At 45.3% G+C, this 23155-nt stretch overlaps 1 protein-coding gene across 1 annotated transcript in view; it reads right to left on the reverse strand.

Moving 5' to 3' along the window:
• ROR2 (receptor tyrosine kinase like orphan receptor 2) overlaps positions 1-17888 on the reverse strand; it is a 160117-nt gene extending 142229 nt beyond the window's left edge. Inside the window, exon 1 of the mRNA XM_083187744.1 lies at positions 17281-17888. Coding sequence (XP_083043870.1) covers positions 17281-17398 — 118 coding nt within the window. The 5' untranslated portion in view covers positions 17399-17888. The remainder of the gene's footprint in view (positions 1-17280) is intronic.
• Positions 17889-23155: the final 5267 nt, after the last annotated feature.

Below are 23155 nucleotides of genomic sequence, written 5' to 3' on the forward strand. Positions count from 1 at the left end.
TATACTGCATACACTGTGTTATGCCATATAAACGTGTCCACACACACGCACGCGCACACACACACAATCATGTATATGCTCAGTTACTCCACAGTTACATGGTGTTGAGTATACTAGGGACAGCAAATGGGTCTCTTGAATGATACTTATTTGAAAAAAAAAGAAAATAAAACACAAACAGAACAATTCCTATGTATAATTACAGCACGTAAAATTATTGTCAATTTCCTTCTACTACAAGCTGTGACCAATCATATATTTGTCACTCACAGTTACTTACCCAGCAAAAGCTTGGATACTTAATTTTGTTTTTAATAAAGCAGGTAAAGACTAATAGCTGGATTTGCCTAATTTGTATTCCAGTCACACAGAGTGGAGACTGCCAGATTTATCAGTCATTTTTGGCCGCAGATGAACTTTCACTAAATATTCTTGCAGGCGAAGACTCATCAAATTTTAAGTCCAATATGTGCTTCAGTTTTCCACAGACTTATTTTTACACCAAAAATTATAACATTGTTTAACTGACAAACTGGGTGGTCCATTCTCCCCAGCATATAGACTACTGGAAAGAGGCTTTCACATTAATTCTATCTGCCTACATAATATGTATGTGGAAAGTACATCAAATAGGTCATTTAGATCTCAGCATAATGTGGAAATGTGTTATTAAACTTCTGACTAATTTAGGAACTATTAAATTCCCATGAAAATCATGTGGAAATGGTAAAGATATCTCGTGAATTATTAACTTTAATTGAAGATACCACACAGTGCGCACTGTCTGGGTTATTCAGAACTGACCACACGGCTGCGAATCTGCAGGCCGGATGATAATAGAACAAATGCACATGCGTATGGATTGCAGCACGCATGCGAGGGGTCATCCTGCAATAAAATCCTGCTTTTTATCACTGGCCCTATGCAAGTTGAGTGACATTGGGCCTTATTTTGGTTCATTCTTTCTGACAAAATCCTTCTTAGATGGACAAAACCATGTGCACTGCAGGGGGAGCAGATGTAACATGTGCAGAGAGAATTAGATTTGGGTGAGTAATTTTGTTTCTGTGCAGGTAAAATACTGACTGCTTTATTTTTACACTGCAATATAGATCTCACTTTGAAGTAAAACCCCACCCAAATCTAATTCTCTCTGCACATGTTACATCTGCCCCACCTGCAGTGCACATGGTTTTGCCCATCTAAGAAGGATTTTGTCAGAAAGAATGAACCAAAATAAGGCCCATTAAGACAGCGTTTGGTGGTGGTAACCGGCCATTTTCTGGGAGGGTCTTGGAAAACGCAGGCATTCCCAACCGTTTGGAGGGAAGTAATGTGGCGTCAGATCTGGCCATGATCAGCATGTTTCTATCACACCTGTCAAGTATTTCCTGGGTTGCGCACAGACTGGATAAACTGGGGGAAAAAAAACATTTTTTTTGCAGCTATACACTGATGGGCATAATACTCGCAAGCCATTCACAAGCCTTGCCCAGCGATTTGTTCTCTTTTTCTTGTTTTGTAATGTAATGTAAACCTACGGCCCCCGTAGCCGGAGATTGCCAGTTCTATTCAGCAGCAGCCGCCGAAGCGTGGGACGGCTGCAGCAGGACAATTTGTAAGAGATATTTTTACATATGGTCCCCTTAGGATTTTTTCCCCATACAAACGGCCCTTGGCACAAAAAGGTTCCCAACCCCTGCTATAAACTTTAGATGAGAGACAGAAGATACTCTTGAACCTCTGGGAGAACACATCATTTTCCCATAAAGGGCCTCACCTACCTGAAAGGTGGGCAGGAACATGTCAACATAACTGAGGCGGAACTACCATTGGTGCAGTAGGTGCAGTGTATGGGGGCCCCAAAGGACTAAGGGGCCCACCACTGCACCAGTCAACCTCTTCATATCATCCACTGATTTTTCCTGTCACACTATGCTCTCCCACTGCTATGTTGCATATTGTGAACTTGGGTTGGTGAAGTGGGGCCCAAATGATATTATTGCACATGGGCTCGCCAGCCACAAGTTCCAACACTGATGCCCACGTACCTTGCCTCTGCATCTTTTGAAACCAATATGGAACCGCTATGAGAAAAAGTAAGTATTAGATAGATAGATAGATAGATAGATAGATAGATAGATAGATAGATTTCACCATGAAGTACTTACAATATAGAGAAGTACAGCGTGACTGCCAGTTTTCGTCTCAGCATAGAAACTACTTTGTAGCTGCTTGCAATACATGGGTGAGTTAAGTGGGAAGCAGTATCAGTTTGCATTGCACTTTTCAAAGTTTATTGCTCAGTTTAAAGCCAGATTCCATTTTACAAGATACCTGATTGCTTCTGAACCTTTTCTCTGAAACCTAAGACATGCTCTTTGTTTTCTCTTTTAACCAGTGACTGACCTCACAAAAACAGCGTGGATAACCAGCGCACTACCTTCCACTCCAACAGTAAGAAAGGACAAGGACTGAGCAGGTAAATCTATAAGAGGTTTTTCATTGTCTACCTAGGTTTCTGCCATTTATTAGAACTTTTTTAAAAGTAAATCTACTGTCGTACGTATTAAGAGAATGTGTATATATGCTGACAAAATGTTGTATAGTGACACAAAAGGTCGACATGCACAAGGTCAACATTGATAAAAGGTCAACACAAGAAAACGGTTGACACTTGAAAGGTCAACATGAGTTTTTTTTCTTGGTATTTAAAAAAGAAAATGTATATCTTAGCATCCACATGGAATTAAACTGGGACTGTAAAAGTGTGTTGAGCGCAGCAAGGTACCTGGTCCCAAGCATGGCAAGCGAAATGATGCCGTACACTCATTAGGGTTCCATGTGCTCAGGTGTCTACAGTGACACCAAAAAAGAGAAAAACGCATGTTAACCTTGTGCTGTTGCCTTTATTACTGTCGAGCTAGCCATTGTCTGTGAGTTCTGATAGGGGGCAGCGGTGGCTCCGTCAGAACGGGGCGTGCGAGCGTCTCGGGCGCACACGCTCCCTTCTGGCGGCTGGCGGTGGTTAGCAGTGGCTGGCAATGGCAATAAAATCGCCAGGAGCATCTCAAATGGAGCAGCTCACATTTGAGATGCTCCTGGCGATTTTATAGGAAATATTATTTTTTTTTACACAACATTTTTTATTTGAATTTATATAACAAATGTGAGCGATGCTGGCATCTTTAGCAAATATATTGCACATATCTCACAAAGATGTTGACACTCATATCACCATGGATGTTGACACTCACAGAGATGTTGGCATTGTTAGCAGATAATTTTACGCATTTCTCAAAGGGATGTTGGCACTCAAAGAGTCACTGACACTTCCTTAATCTACTACACACATTTTCCATAAGCCACACCTCTTTCAGGATCCACAAATCAGGACTGTGCCACCAGCCCTGTCAGTTTTGGATGTATGCTTTCGCTTGAGTTAGGTCTTAAATTAATTTGGAGAATGATAGGACATTTTATTAAAAAGATAACTTTTGTAGTTGTAAAGTTCCTGTATAAAGTGTATAAATTAATTTGGCTATATCCTGGCTCTTACACTTTTTGAAAACATGTCAAAATGAAGCTCCTTTAAATAGGGGGAAATTCTGGGCAGTCTCTCAGACTCCTGTGAGAAAATGACAATTTCCTTAAAACCCAGAGAGACAGAGAAGCACTACTAGAGAATTTAGGTACAGGCGGCCCTCCAGACCTTCACCTGCTGTCCGCAGCCCCTTCCTGTTTTATTGTTAGATTTATAAGTTGTAGCTTGTAGCACTTGTATATACCCACTGATTTGTCCCTTTGTTTGAAAAGTATTGTTTTGCCTTATTATTGAGATTAAGGGGAAAGAGTGAACCTTTTAGGGGGCCTACACATGGGGAGATGTTGCTGAAGGACCTGAGCAATGCAGATCATTCAGGATCGCTCAGCAAGATTGCTCAGCACACAGTGCTGCTCAGCGATGTGCCAGCGATGTGTGCTTTAGCGATCTGTCAGGGTCAGTGTTCTCCAGTTAGAGCACTGGCCCAACTGGCAATTAACTAGATTTATCCAGCATGCTTTATCTTAATCGATGGGCGATAGCGATGTGTGCGGCTGCGCATCGCTATCACCATACCTCCCAACTTTTGAAAAGGGGCGTGGCCTCGAGAAAATGGGCGTGGCCTCATGGGGTGACGCGAACTCCGGCCACGCCCCCGTTTTCGCCGCTCGTCGGCACTGAATAGATGCTGTGCGCATGCGCACAGCATCTATTCTCGGCAAGCTGGGGGGGCTCCCAACTGTCCCCCCCACCGCGGGACAATGGTGGCCCCGGGCGGGACGCGGGAACGTCCCCGAATATCGGGACGTTCCAGCGGAAATCGTGACAGTTGGGAGGTATGCTGTCACTATGGCTAATGTTTTCATGGAGCACAAATCGCTCTATTCTGGTGAATAGAAAACATTTTTACCTGTCAAGCAAAGGCAATTACATTCTGAAGTCAATGCGTGCAACTAATGCCCCTTTACATCGCAACTAATTACCGGGTACAAGCCGTTTTGACCTGGTAATTAATGCAAAGTGAAAGGGGTTACCGTGTCCCTTAAACGGGTAGCAACACGGCAATACGAACCGGTAAAAAAAGTTCTTACCGGTTCGTTGGCGTGTTGCTTGACGGTGTGAACCGGTTTAATGGATCGACCAACCTGTTTTCCGTTCACACTGTGGAGGAGGCAGCACTTGGAGCAGCTCCAGCTCTAAGCGCCGACTCCCAGCCGCGGATGGCATCAGAGAACCGGCATTAATGTCGGTTCGCTGTGGGGATGTAAACATCCCAAAATGAAGGTTCGCACCGGACGAAGTCCTGGTGCGAACCTTCATTTTGCAATGTGAAAGCAGCATAATATTGCTGTTAGAGGAGAGGTTGGAAGTTAGTCAGAGCAAGCAACAAACACTTGAAAGGTAAGTAAATACAAGGAGAATGCTATATTAATAAAGATACTGCTATTTCTAATCTTATCTCTTCAATTTTGACGTCTCTGTTTGTTTCTATGAAAAAATGTAAACTAAGTAAACACAACCTCTAAAGAAAAGGTTATTTTATCTGATGCCTAGATGTCCGACTTTACAGTTTATCCTGTCATTCACTGATCTCTTTAAAACTATAGTCCCTAATACCAAATTCTTTTATATATAAATGGTCCAGCAGTACAGAATCAACAAAGTCTCCTTTATAGTGAGGCTGCTGATTCAAAATAGGATTCACAGCATTACTGAAAGGAAGAATCTGGCTCTTGTGGAGAACATATGGAAAGGGTTTCTGGGAATGGCAAGGAGGTGTAATAAAAGCATACTTAAATATTTGTTCTTTAGACCATTCTCTGATTGAGTTAAGAACCGCTGACTCAATGCAGAGGAAAGCAGGAAGGCATTTAATGCCCTACATTTTTGTCTAGGTAGTTTTTTTTTCCTGACATACTCACCAGCACTATTTAAAGCAATGAGATGTGGCATTGCATAAAGAAAAGAAAATATAAGTAAAACTATATACTTATGTATGAACAGAACTGTATGATCCCATAGCCAATATTTATTTATTTATTTATTAACAGTTTCTTATACAGTGCAGCATATTCCGTTGCGCTTTACAAAAGGAGACAATGATACAATAAATAGGGTATTTACAGACAGTCAAAAGGTAGGAGGGCCCTGCTTGCAAGCTTACAATCTAGATTCTATAGGGACAAAATTCACTTTGAACAGCTGACAATACTGAAGTATCAGTAACACAACAAAGGAGTTGCTGCAGTACATCAAACTAAACAAACAGTTCAAATAATAATTAATAAAAACATTATGGTGTGTTTGTGAGGTCATCATTATTGGAGGAGCGTGCACTATGGGTGATGTGTTTGCCTCCACGAAGACAGCATGGACGGTGTAATGGTTAGCATTACTGCCTCACAGCACTGAGGTCATGGGTTTGATTCCCACCACAGCCCTGATTGTACGTAGTTTGTATATTCTCCCCATGCTTGTGTGAGTTTCCTCCAGGTACTCCTCCCACAATCCAGAAATATAATGGTAGGTTAATTGGCTTCCTACAAAAACTCAACAACTCAACAACAACTTAACTTTCTATTACAAGATCTCCATGACCACATCATAACTCCAACAGCAGAACCATCTCCAAAAAACATGGCAAAGATCAATGTGATATGAGCAGCTTAAATGTTTCAAAATTATGCTGTAGCTTATTTATGCTTCTATCTACTTCAGTAGAAGTGGTTACAATAGTGGTTACAATCTGAAAAATAAGTATAAACTGAACTTCGAAGAGTAAAGAGCTTTTCACAGATCTGGCTAAAAACATTGTAGAGTTTAATGAGGAATTGATGGAGGTGGGCTATTTTGTATTCATAGACCTTTGTTATCCTACTTATGAGGAAATAACTTGCAAATAGGCTAAATAAGAGAAAGGTCTGGGATCGACAAACAATGCATCTTCTTTCAGTGTGCTAATTCCTCACTGTTCTTTTCTTGAAACGGTTTAACTGCTTGACTGAAAGCCTTGAGCCCTGCGTAACCCTCAGACATACTTAGCCTGGTAACAACTTCCTTTATGGAGTAACAACTCCAAAGGGAATAAACAACTTGAAATGTCTGGTCTGTTCCCTGCTCCATGGGGACATAGAAAGCAGGAGGACTGTGATCGAGGCCCCAAACTCCCACGTAACAAAAACAAAACTCCCTTTCCCAATATGAAAATGCTATTCTCTGTCTCAAATGAAAACATTCCCATATTGCAAACATGGCAACAAGTAAACAGTAGAAGACAAGTCAGTACTTGTTTCCTAGCACGGCGCCCACGATTTTGATCGAAGTGCATCTTATGCAATCGCATCGCATGCAATATAGCTACATGCGATGCAGTTCGATTAGATTTTTAATTGCACAAGCACCCTAATGGGTGCTTACAATGTTAAATGCACCCCCATCGTCAACACCACCCCCACTATCAACGCCAACCCGAAGCGTGACGAGCTGCACTTGCCACACTATCTAAAATCTATCTCAAATCAACTCCACGTCGACGTGGATAGTGGGGGTATGAAAAGGTCGGAGGACGCGTACCGCCGCCCCTTGCGGGCTCACTGCGCTCGCCACGCTTCGGGTTGGCGTTGATAGTGGGGGTGGCATTGACAATGGGGGTGCATTTAACATTGTAAGCACCCATCAGGGTGCTTGTTCAATTAAAAATTACATCGCATTGCATGCCATTTGCTGGCATGCAATGCTATGCGATATTTCATTGTACAAGCACTCCTGTTAATTTAACGGGAAGATCTCATCGCATCGCACACCACTAAATATGGTATGTGATGGGCACCGTGCTAGTACCAAAAAGTCGTCTTAGACCTGCTGAGTAATGGAAGCGTTTTCTAATGAACTTGCTCTGTATAGTACAGGAACAGTTTTATGCATCTTGCATCTTTCAGTTATTTAGGTGTTTATTATAATAATAACTATGCAGTTTGAAGTACTTTATGCTTGTGTTGGCTTGTCTTCAAACTGCATTAAATATCACATCTGAGCATCATCTGCCTTGGCACATATTTGTTTTAACATGTGTCTGTTATTGGCTAATAATCAATATTATACTGAAACAGGAACTCTCCCCTTTACTAAGTGTAAATGAAAAAGCTGGTAGTTTTGTAATTATTAATGAAAGGCATTTCCATACAAATGGGAATGCTGATTAACACACAACAAACAGCAGGTTTCCTGCAAACAACTGAGCACTAGTTACATGTGGTTAATGCTCCCCTACTGTCACTGGTCTTTTTTGTTCTAGCTCCATAGTTCATCATTAACATTACATTTACAATAGAGAAGAGCAACGTCCTAGGATTTCATTGATCAAATAATTAAAAATAACAGTTGCAATTATTAGGATACCAATACCATTGCCTTTCTAATAATTGCAATTGCATTAGTCCAATGTTAAAAAAGTAACTAAAAGGACAATGGATGACATGTCTTAACAGATTGGAAGACCAAATGTAATGGATTGGTAGCTTAGCAAACAGGTATTTGTATCACCTGGTTACTACGGCTAACCAATGGCTGCGCAGGCACATTTGATGCAAACTTGATTGCCATATGCATGCTGATTGGGATTCCTGGTCAACACATAATTTGGGACTTTTTAAAATGTCTGAATTTTCCTCCACACCACTGTTTGTATGACAACTGTATGCTTGAAAAGCATACAGTAGCAGGGGTGCAGCTGCTATGGGACTCACAGCTGGGAAAAACACACCCGACTTGTCATATCCCCATATACCTTTATATGTGTTGGGGTTAGTTTTAACTAGTATGTTCATATGGATTCGGTATGGAATCCCGGCAGTCAAAATCCCGACGCCGGTGTCCCGACCGTCGAAGTCCCGACAAGGGAGGGGGGGGGGGGGCGTGGATCGCACTTCCTTGCAGGCTCGCTGCACTTGCCATGCAGCGGGCACGGTGCCTCGCTATGCTCGGCACGCTCATTTATTCTCCCTCTATGGGTGTTGTGGACACCCACGGAGGGAGAAAGTTTCGGGATTTTGGCGGTTGGGATTTTGACTGCCGGGATTCCGACCGGCGGGAAATTGACCGCATCCCGTTCATATCATGATACACCCATATTGTATAGACTTCAGCTTTCGAGCATGGCCCTCTGTTCTTTATGGGAGAGATTCAAACCTCACAGGCTTTTTGACATATACCAAAAAACAAGAGGTGTTTATGAAAGATGAGATAGCCCAAGTAACAGTCAGTCTGTCAGCTAGAATAAAAATATTAAATAGACTCTGACCCTCCTCTTGGATTGTGTGATATGTAAGCTAGGATGACTAGCCTAAAAAGTGCAAAATAACTTATTTTGTGTTTAATGTGGGGTTTCACAACCACAGTCCATCGCCAGAGAGCTGCACTTCAAGCTGCTGCAAATGACATCTGATGGCTTTGTCTGTCTGTTAATACCCAATCTGGTTTTATTATTCTGCACAACTGTAAAGCACTGGTGGACATTGTTAAACTATATAAATAAGTGTTAAATAAATAGTGGTATCCCTGATAAGAAGAATACTGTACGCTAACAGTAAACTCAGGGCAGGAAGATGTACTGTAATCTTTTTTGCCCTACATTTTATTAGTAACTTGAAAAAAAAAACAATCTTACAAAGAAAAATAAATATAGGTTGAAATCTGGTTCTCTCGTAAAATGTATAGATCAAACACAAGGACAATGAAACAAGGGTAAATGGAACTTTTACAATCTCAATGCTCTTATTAGGAACAAAGAAGAGATGCAAGACCAAGACCCCGAAATACTTGAATAGAGATTACACTGCAGATATCCAATCACTTCAGATTGGAACCCAGAGCCAAATTATTTGCAACATTTTCCTGTCTGTAGCTTAAATAAAAAGACTTCAGCCATTTAGACCACTTTTATAACATCTCACAACTTTCAAAATATGGACCTGAGATTGAGGTGTTAATTTGTGTGTTAGCATGTTAGGGAATATGGGCCCTACTGTAGAACAGGACACATATATTTCAATCATCTGGACAAACGAGCTAAGGCAGTGGCGGAACTCTGTGAGACAACGGAGGCTCCAGCCACTTTGTTCTCACAATTCTGACCAGCTCAGTGAGCAAGTAGCCCCCCCCACACACACACACACACACACACACCACCACCACCCCTTTGTCACTCACTGCGTATCGCTAAGCTGGCGCTTCAGAGCTAGTCCTGTGGAACTTCAATCTGCAGTCCCAGTCTCCATGGTGGGACGGTGGGCAGGGCAGGAGCGGGCGAGAAGTTTGGAAAGCAGCAGAGGCACTACAGGTCCTGTGGCTTCTGGCACCGTGGCTCCAGTGGTGTAACTAAGGTGAGGGGGCTGCTGGCGACCAGGAATTATGCATGCACTACCTGAATCCCCTCTCTCACTCCTCTCTGCATGATCCCCCCTCATTCTCTGCCTCACCCTTTCTCTATATGCCTTACCCCTTATCCCTCTCTCTCTGCTTTAACCCCTCTCTCTTCCCGGACCCCTCTCTCACCCCTTTCTCTCTACCTGACACTCCCTCTCTCTCTGCCTGACTCCCTCCCTCCCTCTCCCCCTCTCTCTTTCTCTCTTTGCCTGAACCCCTCTCACCCTCTGCCTGACTCCCCTCTCTCTGCCTGACACCCCCCTCTCTTTCTCTGCTTGACCCCCCTCTTACCCCTCTCTCTCCCTCTGGCTGACCTCCAACTCACTATCTCTCTCTCCCTAACCCCGCTCTCTCTCTCACCCATCTCTCTCTTTGTCTGACCCCCCCCTCTGTCTCTACCTGATCCCTCTCTCTCACCCCTCTAGCTTGGCCTGACCTCCCCTCTTTCTCTCTGTATCTAACCCTCCTCTCTCTCTATTCCTTACATCCTCTCATCCCTCTTTCTATCACTGACACCATCTCTCACCCCCCTCCTTTCTTTCTTCCCTCTCTCTCACCCCTCCTCCTTTCTTTCTTCCCTCTCTCTCACCTCCTCGGACACCCTCTCTCCCCTCTTCAGTTAACCACTTCTCTCCTCCCTCTCTCTCACCCACCCATCTCTCTATCCATTACACTGTATCTCTCTCACTCTTCTCTTTCTCTCTCAAACCCAGGTACCCTCTCCTCTCACCCACTCTCTGTGTCTAACCCTGACACTCTCTCACTCTACCCTCTCATTTCCTCACTTTCCCTGACTCCCCCCTCCCTCCCTGACATTCTCTCTCTCTTACTCTGACACACTTGTTTCTCTCTTTCTCCATGATTCCCTCTCATTTGCCTCCTCTATTTCTCTCCATCACTCCCCCTATCTCATTCTCCCTTTCTGTAGCTATCTATCTATCTATGGGGGTGGTGGGGGGGGGCACCAGCTTTTATCTTGCTTATGGGCTACATGGATGAACTTATGCCACGGGTAGACAAAGTGAGATAATGAGCGAGATAACACCCACCGTCTCTTTTCGCTGGAAAAATCTGAATCGGCAACTGCTAAAAAAACTATTGTAACCCCTGCAATTTTGCCGAAGACTAGTCGTAAATTCAGCTCTTTCAATAGTTTGAATGTAAATTTGGCATAAAAACAGTGATGTTGGCCACTTCATCATTCCTCTGTGATTTTTGCAGCGCTGCTGAAGCAGGACTCCAGAAGTATTGAAGGGTGCAGGGTATGTGACCCAGGAATTTATGTGCAACACATTTAATATATCTATCAAATCTTAATATAGACATACAAGCTTCCATTTCTCTGTCTCTGTTTTAACAATGCTATGGGCAGATTAGACATGGCCACTAAAAATTGCAGCGGTGAATTATGACTTCAAGAATAAACTAAAGAAGAAAGGAATCGTAAAGAAAGTCAACTAACATTTTTAAGTGGTTCTAAAATATATAAAGTATATATAAAGTGACTTTAGGTTTGAAATATGCATTATTTTAAGTGTAACAAGCTCAAAGCTGAATCAAACCACATCTGTAAAAAATGATTAATATCTTTCTAGGCAGACATGTTGATGCTATCTCTAGAGTGACATTACTGTAATCTGTGTAATAAATATTGTCTGCATGAGGCCATCGAAACTAAAATAAAGTACACCCATCACAATGAGTTAACCCAATGACATTCTCATATTGAAGAAGCGACGCAGGAACTGCACACCACCACAGCTGTGAGATTTCCAGCAATCACTTTTTCAATTACTTTATTTCCTTCTTTTTGCCTTTTTGCTGACAAGATAAAGTTCATCAGACGCTGTAAGTGCATTTACTGTCAACAACAGATTTCAAGTACCTGACACGGGTAACAATGGTAACAGAGGTTTGCACTTAAATAAAGTCTCTATACCCCCTCTTTGCTTCGCTATCCACTATCCAAAAATAAATAAATCAAAGTGGTCATTCTATAGAGACTGACAGCAACGCTCCTACTGACATGATCCTGTTTTACCCTTTGTTGCATTATGGGTTGACCGTCCATATCTGAAATGCCTTGGACCGGAAGTATTTTGGATTTCAGCTTTTTCCATATTTATGAATATTTGCATACCATGAGTTAGGGGACGGAACATAAGTCTAAACATAGAATGCATTTATGTTTCATATACACCTTAGACACACAACCTGTATTTTAGCAGTGGCTGGCTGCAGCTCTCACCATATAGTACAGGGGAGGAGCCTGTCAGCACATATAAACATACGTGCAGAGATGTATGTAACATATATGCTGGCTGCAGGTCCCTGGGGATCGACTGTGATATGTCTATCATAGCTGCCGCTGCACCGCGCACTCAGCTTCACTGTCCTTTAAAGACCGCCCCCAGACTTCTATGAAACCTACCTAATGGGATTGGATTATGGGGGCAGGCTTAGAAGGATGCGGATGCCAAAATGCTGAGTCCCAGGTGTACTAATTTGTATTTACCATGCAGGGAAAACAGTCCCATGTATGAAACCAGAGCTATTCTCTGTGAGGTAATTGATTATCCCCTTTTGGTCCTTCCCATACTGACTATACAATAGTCTCCTGTCTGATCTGCTAGCTTATCAACTTGCTCACCTATGATACAGCCAAAAATCATCCTCATCACTATTACTGGCACCAGCCCTATGCTAGGTGCAAGAGAGCCATCAGAAACAGCATGACCAACACTCATGCTGTAGAGACCTGTGTATATAGCTAACGGTACCAGTGGTAAGGTGGCATACCGGCTACTAATATCTTAATGGTACACCACAACCGGCCGGTACCACCTTACTTGCATCACTTGATGACCAACAAAATTGTACTTGCATACAAATCTTATATTCCTTTTTTTAGCATAACTCACTTTAAACTAGAGGTGAAGGAGTAATATTGCCAAAAATCCACTCTACTTTGTTCGGGGCCCAAGGTTTTAGCTGTGCAGTTCCTACTCTTAGGGGGCTGTTGATTCACACGTATACACTCTTGGAATCTCTAAAAACAAACTGAGGACTTACCTGTTTACTCAAGCACTTGATGAATGAGGTACTACTTGTCATACTACCTAATGCTTAACCCTCTCTTTTTTATTCTGTTAATCCTTTATATGTTTATTTTTGTAGCGTGTGTTTTATTCTGCAATGTAAAGTACTTTGTGTAGTATTGGGAGAAAATTGCTATATAAATAATACATTGTTACTATTTCATAACAGTACTAGTTTAAGAAAATAAAAAAAATGTCATTCAATATTTGCCTAAGACCGGTGTTTAGTTGCGGTTACCAGCATTCTCCTTCTTAAGTGCCACGCTAAAGGCAGAAAACAGCATTGTGGCCTAATTTTCATTGGATGCCTGCTCACACCTCACCAACAGAAGAAATTCACTGATCGGTAAATGAAATAGCTCCAGGAATTCCTCCCCAATGCTATTAACATCACGCGGAACACTCTATTGTGCACCTATAGAATTGTATATGCCCATATAATTGAATTAGATTTTATTGTTTTTTAAGGTTGCATGCATACAAAATGACAAAAAAATGTGATTATGGCTGAGTAATACCTGAGGTGTGGAGATACCACAAGACTTTTTTTTTCCAAGTAAAGGTCACTCTGCTGTGCACTTTCAAAAGGGGTCATCATAAATCAACAAAGGATGAAGAAACTGTCCACAAAACTAAGATCAAATGTCTCACATCACACAAGAAGCAGCAAGACCTCTTTCCCCTCCCCCTACCCCAGGTAATGTAACAAATGGCAGCCAGGCTGAAAACACAGGACCCTGAAGCTGAGCTACAGGAAGTGCACAATCTAAGCATCTGTCACCTCCTGGGGAGAGCTAAATGGATTAGGGCTCTACTAGGAGAAGAAAAGTCCTTTCAAAACATGCATTTGATTAACATGTCCACTCCAATATACAACATCACTTCTATTCCCCTGGGCTATGATCACAAATCCCCCATGCACTTTGAACTGTATATGTTTACAGGTCAGGAGGGGGATGGATGGGGGGAGGACATTGGACTATATCAGTATGACCCACTCTGAAACAAAGTTCTTGATGCTGAGTTTGACATATACTAAACGTCACTTATATGGTGTCCCAAAATCTAAGGTGTACGCATCACAGGAAGATCCATTCAAGTCTACACCAGTAGCATAATATATGAACACGGTTTATGTCACATGTACATCAGATACACTTATATCCATATTTTAGAGCATTTGTTTTCACAGAAAAATAAACAGTATTGTTTGAATATGTTTTAAAAAGCTGTTGAATACAGGAGAAAAAACTCCCATGTACGGAAAAAACACTCCCATGTATGGAGTACAATACACTAATAAGATCATAGATACCCAGACAATGCATAAAAGTTATCAAATTCAGAGAGTATCATCAGCATGTATCTGCACCAAACCTGACATCCGAAGTTGATAAGACTTTTACCAGTGTATATTGTCTCTCTGATGGTCATTATATGTTTGTAATTACACAAACTGACCCTTACTGTACTCGGCCTAATGGTGTGTACACACGGGCCAATGTGGTGGCAGGATGCCGGCATTGGATGGCAGGGAGGGAGGGACAGCGAGGCCTATTCCGGGACAGTAGAAATAGACTGTGCTACACAATACATTTCTACCATCGATTCCGATGCCGCAGGGCGGCGCAATGGGATAAGGTGCTGCTTAGCATGTTGCGACTTGCCCTATGTGCTATGCAATTTGACTATATTGTCAAAATTGATAGAGAAAATGGTCCCATGTGGGCACACCATAAGGCAGAAACATTGTCCCGCCTGTCCAGCACGTGTGCAGCTACTTTATGGCCATACGCAGAACCATGTATGTGTACCTTACGCTAGATGGCCTAGTTCTGCATCAACCTTCAAGTGTTTAGAGGCAGAGCTCTAGTTGCAGTCACTCTTTTACCATTGTGTATGCCTAGAGGACAGAACCATTATATTTAGGCCCTAACTGTTTGCATCAGTTTCCTCCAAGTGCTCTGGTTTCCTCCCACAATCCAAAAATATACTTTTTGACTATAGCGACCATATTGCCAGCGATAAGTGTACCGTGTGTACACAGCTTAACACTATCAAATATCTTATCAGATGTGTTTATAATCAGTGTTACCAGTAAACACACAATCTTTATAAATTGTGAAAAAGATCAATATCATTAACGATGTGCATGGCCGCAGGTTGTTAACATGCAGCTCTATCCTCTATCTGACAATATCGTCAGCGACTGCATGTACAGAGCAGGTGGCAGGTGACGTCAATCACCAATATAGTGAATATCGGTCAATGTTTATGTGCTGTATCGTTCTCCTGCGGCACTGCCGATATAGTTAACAATATTAGAGGCAGCGGGAATTGCTCCAGTGTGGACACAACATTAGCCCAGGCATTTCACCACAGACATACCCCTCAGAGTTTATCCCATGAGACAACTAAACAAATTATAGGCCTATACACAGGGCGACACTGCTGAGTGATCTCAGCAATGTAGATTGCTCAGCAAGATCGCTGAGTCAGCACACAGCGCTGTGCTACGTGATCTGTCAGGGCCAGTGTTCTCTAGTGAGAATCCTGGCCCTGACCAGCGATTAACTAGATTTATCCAGCATGCTGGATATTATTCGGCGGGCATTATTGACGTGCAGGGCCGCGCATTTCTATCGCTATGGCCCCTACACATGGAGCGATGTAGGGACATTTTCTAAGTAATCTGGGGCGGGATGTTATAACATCCGCGGCCCCCCTTCGCCGGACATCGCATTATTAGTAACGGCATATGCTATAACATATGCCGTTATTCATGCAAGGGACAGCTCTTGCGGTAAGAGCTGTCCCTTGCGATGCGGTGCCGGCACTGGACTTCCGGGTCTGTGACCCGGGAGTCCATCTGCGCATGCGCAGACCCCGGCGCCGGCCGCAGGGCACGCTGGGAGGGATCCGTGACGGATCCCTCAAACAGCGCTGCGGTAAGAAGCCCATAGGCTTCTGCAGGGATTCGCCAGCTTTAGCTGGCGATTCCCTCCGCAGCGCTGACACTGCGGAGGCGCCATATAGCATATAGAAATGCGGTAGAAACCCCGAAAACGGGGTTTTTACCGCATTTCTGCTATTTAGCATCCCGCCCCTAGTGAGATCGCTTAGAAAATGCCCTTAAAATCGCCCTGTGTGTAGGCCCTTTAAGAATGAATCATAGCGCAAGTTAAAGATACCGGTGCAAATCACCCATCACATCACCTATCCAGGGCCGGTGCAAGGCACCGGAGCGCCCCAGGCGAGTCGGGGTGGGGGCGGGGGGTATCTGTTGCGCCGTCTGGGGAGCGGGCAGGGGGGTCCATGCTGGCGTCTGACAGGAGCCTGCAGTGGTGTCCTTGACGCACGGGTACCTGCGGCGCTCTGTATAAAAGTGGCGGCCATCACTGCAGGCTCCTGTCAGAAGCCGGCATGGACCCCCCTGCCCGCTCTCCAGATGGCGCAGCAGGTACCCCCTTTGCACGGGGGGGGAGGGGCGAACTGCCGCCCTCCTGTGACCAGCGCCCTAGGCAAATGCCTAGACCTGCCTAGTGGTGGCGCCGGCCCTGCACCTATCCCTCCCAACCCCAAGCTAAGCACACAACTAGGGCCTAGGCAGATAATCCAGATGCTGGAACTACCGATGTAGGGAAGGTTTGCACAACAGCACTGAAACCACCCCCAGATGTTACCCCTAATCAGATTGTTTGAGAAAGAAACTCTTTAGAGGTAAAAGAAGAGAAACAATGATCGATGTAACATAGCAGTAGGTATTTTACATGTATTTTCCTTATAACAGTTCGCAAAAGAGGGGGCAACTTTGTGTTATGTAACCAAAAGGACACTCACACCTCCCATACCCCCAGCATATAGCTACAGGGAAGGCTACATTGTACCCACATCGTGCTTTGCAAGTTCCCTACTCCAGCGACAAGCAGCAGTGTATGCATCCTGCACAAAGAGCATCACACACTGCACACAGCAGCACGCCACCTACTCCTATGGCACAGCACGCACTACAGTATGTGTATGTGTGTTTGTAATATATATATATTATGTATGTATATATATATATATATATATATATATATATATATATATATATATCAATTATCTCAATCACACACTACAGTATGTATATATACATAGTGCACACGCTGTATGTGTATATAATAGCTAGCAGGCGAAAGATATACTAGTAGTAGTAGGAAAGTTTGCTCTTACCTGTAGCTAGATGGGCCAGCACCGTGCACGATGTCAGCAGCCTCAGCAGGACATATCCAAGCCCCTGTGCCTGCCTCCTGCTCCGGGACATCCCCATCGATCGCTTCCGATACTGCATTGTAGAGACCTGTAGAGCATCCAGAGTGTCCCCCACTATCACAGCAGCAGCTCAGTGGAAGTGAGGTGGGCAAATGTGGCTGAGGGAAGGGGCTGCCTGGCAGCCCCTAGCCGCCTACTGCTGCTGCTTCTCCTTCACCTCCTGTACAAAGAGCCCTTTGTGAGGCTGCTGCTGCTGTACCTACTCGGGCTGCCTCTACCTTTACAGTTGCGGCTGGTGAGCGCAGAGTGTGGCACCCCAAGAGCACCAGCTGCGGAGGAGTAGGACTAGAGTACAATGGCAGTCTCCTCTCCTCCAGCCATTAGTTGGCCAGTGTGTCCATGCCCGCAATCTCCAAGCGTCAGATGTACAGCAAGAAAAAAAAAATAGAATGAAAGTAGTTGTGCAGAAAGTTGAGTGCAGCCCTGGCTCGGAGTGGCAGACCTGCCCCCTTGTGTGTCCCACACAGTGTGAGGAGCAGGGGAGGTGGGAGTGGGCAGGGTCTTCTCCCTAAACCCCCTGCCAGCAGCATCCTGACGTCACGCCGAGGTAACCGCTGTCAGGCACACGGGGGATGGATGCTGCCGCTGCCCGGCTGTGCGCCACCTGCTGGCCGCCCGTCCGGTGGGGAAGTGAAGCCCAGACAGACCACCACAACAAGTTCCGAATCCTTACATGATTTTGCAAAAGGGTTACTGTCTAGCATTGTGGAACTGCAAGTCTCAGCAAATTCTACCAGTCTGTGTTTCACAGCAGCTGGAAAGCCTTATGGTTTGCACCTCTCTCCTAGGGCGGGATGCTATATAGCAGAAATGCGGTAAAAACCCCGTTTTCGGGGTTTCTACCGCATCTCTATATGCTATATGGCGCCTCCGCAGTGTCAGCGCTGCGGAGGGAATCCCTGCAGAAGCCTATGGGCTTCTTACCGCAGCGCTGTTTGAGGGATCCGTCACGGATCCCTCCCAGCGTGCCCTGCGGCCGGCGCCGGGGTCTGCGCATGCGCAGATGGACTCCCGGGTCACAGACCCGGAAGTCCAGCGCCGGCACCGCATCGCAAGGGACAGCTCTTACCGCAAGAGCTGTCCCTTGCATGAATAACGGCATATGTTATAGCATATGCCGTTATTAAAAATGCGATGTCCGGCGAAGGGGGGCCGCGGATGTTATAACATCCCGCCCCTAGAGACAGTTGGTTATCATTGCTCACTGCAGGTAAGTGCTGCATCTTTTCCAGGCTTGTTCTTATTTTTTTTTTCATAGAACAATATAAGTTTATCGGTACTCTTTACCTAGCACGGCGCCCACGATTTTGATCGTGGGCATCGCAGGTAAAAAAATCGCGGACATCACGGCCATTGAATGCACTAAAAATCGGGTGCGACGCGACCGACGCGATGCCCGCGATTTCCCATAGGGATCAATGTTAAATTTCTCAATTGACCCGATTTTACTGTTCAATGCCTCAATTGACCCGATTTTTCCATAGGAAACAATGTTAAATGGCCCACAGAGGCCAAATAGCCACCCTGAAGTGTGAAATGGCCCCCACAATTGTTAACGCCACCCCACGATCAACGTCAACCCGAAGCGTGGCGAGCGCAGCGAGCCCGCTAGGGGCGGCGGTACGCGTCCTACGACCTTTTCATACCCCCACTATCCACGTCGGCGTGGAGTTGAGAATAGAATAGTTTGGCGAGCGCAGCGAGCCACCGAGCCCGAAGCGTGGCGAGCGCAGCGCGCCCCGCGAGGGGACGCGGATACCTTCACAGGTAAAGGCGTCCCTTCGCGGGCTTCACAGGTATCCGCGTCCCCTCGCGGGGCTCGCTGCCCTCGCCACGCTTCGGGCGCGGTGGCTCGCTGCGCTCGCCACACTATTCTATTCTCAACTCCACGCCGACGTGGATAGTGAGGGTATGAAAAGGTCGTAGGACGCGTACCGCTGCGCTCGCCACGCTTCGGGTTCACGTTGATCGTGGGGTGGCGTTAACAATTGTGGGGGCCATTTCACACTTTAGGGTGCCTATTTGGCCTCTGTGGGCCATTTAACATTGTTTCCTATGGAAAAATCAGGTCAATTGAGGCATTGAACAGAAAAATCGGGTCAATTGAGAAATTTAACATTGTTCCCTATGGGAAATCGCGTTGGTCGCGTCGCACCCGATTTTTTAGTGCATTCAATGCCCGCGATGGCCGCGATGGGCGCCGTGCTAGGTAAAGAGTACCAGTTTATCAACTGTACACAAAAAACACGTCCTTATTAAAAAGACAGGATTGTTATTTACATGGAGACATGCAGTGTACTTTCCACTATATACACGCATACGGGCCTCTTCAGAAACGCTCGTAGCAATCCGAAGTTGGCACCAGCCCTGATTGTCAGGATTTGCGCATGCGCATTTCGGCACATGTGCAAACCGACACCAAATGGCTTTGTCAGGTTACACTTTCACCAGTTCATAGCTTGGAGGGAGGGCCGGGAGCAGAAATGGGGCTGGACCATGGGAACGGGCAGCGTTTTATGTTCAGACTGACTTTTATTTCCGAAGGGGAGAGAAATCATTTGATGGTCAGCAACCATCGATTGATTTCTCTCCCCTTCGGCTGCATACGAGGGGATGTGTTTGCATACATCCCCTCACATGGTACTTAGGGGATTCAATGAGGGAGCGGATGTTCGGGGCGGGTGGCGTTTCAAGGCTTGCAAAGCAGTGACCTCTGCTTAGCGAGCCTTGCTGAATCAGGCCCATAGTTACACACAAACACACTCACTAACCAGTCTTCATGCAAAAAAAAGATACTTCTATCATGGGTGTGTTGCTATGCATCGCAGGGTGTGCCGCAAGCCTGATCAGAGGTTCATAATCCAAGCCATTAGTCCAGGCATCCAGATGGTAGGACCAGCTAATCAGGTCATTAACCACTTTTTCAAGTTATCACATAGACCATGGGCCCGATTCAGATCTGATCGCTGCTGTGTGAATTCACACAGAGGCCGACTATCAATACACTGCGCATGTGTATGGTTAACAATGCGCAACGCTTGCTAGCGAAAAAATCCTGCTACTTTTTTTCTTCGCTAGCCGTTCGCAAGGTGATTGACAGTAAGCCGGTGTCTGAGCCAGGGGCTGGCTGGCAAAATTCAGCCTGGGGGGGCAACACAAGCAAGTGGCCCACCACCATCGCCATCGTTTTACCACCTTACCCTCTCCCTTCTCCCCTCTAGTATGCAGCAAAGATTAAACAATCATTCCCCCACATACACATACACCAGAAATGGGGATAGTGCACACCAAAGGCGGGTTGCAAAAATGTACACTTTAAGGCCCATTACACATAATGCCACACACCGTAATACCAATTACACATAAAGCCAACACCGTAATGCCTATTAAACATAATGACACACACCGTAATGCCAATTAAACATAATGCCACACACCGTAATGCCCATCAAACATAATGCGACACAGTAATGCCCATTACACATGCCACACCGTAATGCCCATTACACATAATGCCAACACCGTAATGACCATTAAACATAATGCCACACACCGTAATGACCATTACACATAATAATGCCTATTACATATTATACCACATAACTGCTGTTTAGCTACATGCTCATTGTCAGAGGTGTATTGCTCGTTGCCAGGGGTTTCATTGTTGATGCTATGGGGGATTTACATGTTCACAGCCACAGGAGACATTACATGCTCATTGCTAGGGGAAATGACATGATTGTTGCTACGGAGTGCTACATGCTCATTGCTGGAGGAAGGCACATGTAGCACTCCATAGGGGGAGTGCTTGTTGTCAGGGGGAGTGATATATTTTTTGCCAGGGTACATGCTCATTGCCTAGTGGTTCCATTTAAACAGCGCGTCAGCGCTACCCGAATCCGCACTTCCGGGTAGCGTTGGCCGCGCTGTTCTCGTCAAACAGACACTAGAGGTATGGCAGTACCTCTAGTGTCGGTCTCCTCCAAGGCGGTGGCCATTTTTGGAGGGGCTGTCGCCTTATATTTGGGCGGCCAGGAAGCTTGTGTGTGGCTGGACCCAGAGGCGGCGGCGGCTGCGGCAGCAGGGGTGTGCAAGATGCACACAGCCGGCCCAGCAACTACATACCGGCCTGGGGGGCATGTGGCACCCTGCCTCCCGGCCCAACCCGACCCTGGTCTGGGGGTGGTAACTGGCCATTTAGTGGGAGTGTTAAGAAAAACGCAAGCATGCCAGAAAAGCCCTAGACATGCCCAAGTACTTTAGGGGAGGGTGTGAGACATCAGCTGCGGCCCGGATAAGCCTGTATTCATTGCAGCCACCAAATAAGTCCTTGGCCACTCTGAGCTGGTGATGAGCGGTGACCAGTGGAAAAATTATTTCATGGTGAACGTCTGCTGAATGGATTTGGACATATTTGCTTGGCTACGAAGTCTTTGCTAAACACATCTATTCAAGCACATTCATTCACAAGGTGGGATCTAACTAAAGAGGGGAAGTGTCTACCTGTTGCCTGGCCACTTCTAATTCGCACTGCAATTATCAAGTCTGAATCAGGATTCTGAGAGGTGACGGGATAGAATGAAGCTCTATAAAAAACAGCATTCCAATATGTACCAAGCTTGAGTGCAATACATTCCAGACTTTGGTCCCAATAGGCAATGCCATCTATAGGGGTGCCGGACAGTCAGGATGCCGACGGTGGTTTCTCTGACATCAGAATCCTGACTGTCAGTAGCCCGACAGTCAGAATCCTGACTTTCACAGGCTATTTACCTCATGGGGGTCCATAACTCCCATAGAGAGCGAATAGAATAGGTGGAGAGTGCAGCTCCTCATAGAGCTCGCACTGTGGCGAGTGCAGCAAGTCCGCAAGGGGCTTGAATGCACTCGCCCCCTGTCAGGCTCCTGACAGTTGGGATTCCGACTATAAAAGAGTTATACCCCATCTATAGATGCTGTTGCCTGATAGAAGCATTCTGCCCTGAGAGATCAAATTCCAGTGCCCCCTGTGACTCACACATGCTCTAACGCTTGTACAAACGGGCTACTGGGTAATAAGTCTTGGTATTCCAAAGGATAGCTTTTATCAAAAGAGCTGTCTTGCGATTTTCTGCAATAAATCCTGCCTAGAAATGGCTGGATATATTACATCCTAAATGCAATACATACTGTAGTACATCCCTCTCAGAAAGTAATTAGAGATTGAGGGCCAGATGCACTAAGCTTCAAAAGTGATAAAATGGAGAGTGATAAACAGCCAGCCAATCAGCTCCTGCCTGACATTTTTCAAACACAGACAGTGACATGGCAGGTAGGAGCTGATTGGCTGGCTGTTTAACACTCTCCATTTTATCATTTTAGAAGCTTAGTGCATCTGGCCCAGAGGGAGGGATCGTTGGCTGAGCTATCTGGGCAAGAGATAATGTGAGTGTAGATGAGGTTGGCTATGTAGGGGGTAGAAAACCGAGGGATTTGTAAGTGATTGAGAGGAGTTTGAATTAAGTTCTGTGTAGTATAGCTACGCTGCACCGCGGACCTGATCTGATACAGTGCAGCCTGTGCCCCCCTGCCATTTCTGAAGACTAGGGCCATGCGAACTCTGCTGAGCTGTAGGTGTAGGGACTGCCTGTGTCCAGATTTGATGGCTGAGCTGTGTGTGTCTGAATTTGCAGCGGGGCAGGCACTGCTCACTTGCCTGTGTCCTAACTGGGGGCCCCTCAGATGCTGCTTAGCTAAGGCCAGGGATCAACGTGCTCCTGCCACTACAGTGGGACAC

This window comes from Crinia signifera, chromosome 1, assembly GCF_055691185.1.
Source record: "Crinia signifera chromosome 1, ASM5569118v1, whole genome shotgun sequence".
NCBI lineage: Eukaryota > Metazoa > Chordata > Amphibia > Anura > Myobatrachidae > Crinia > Crinia signifera.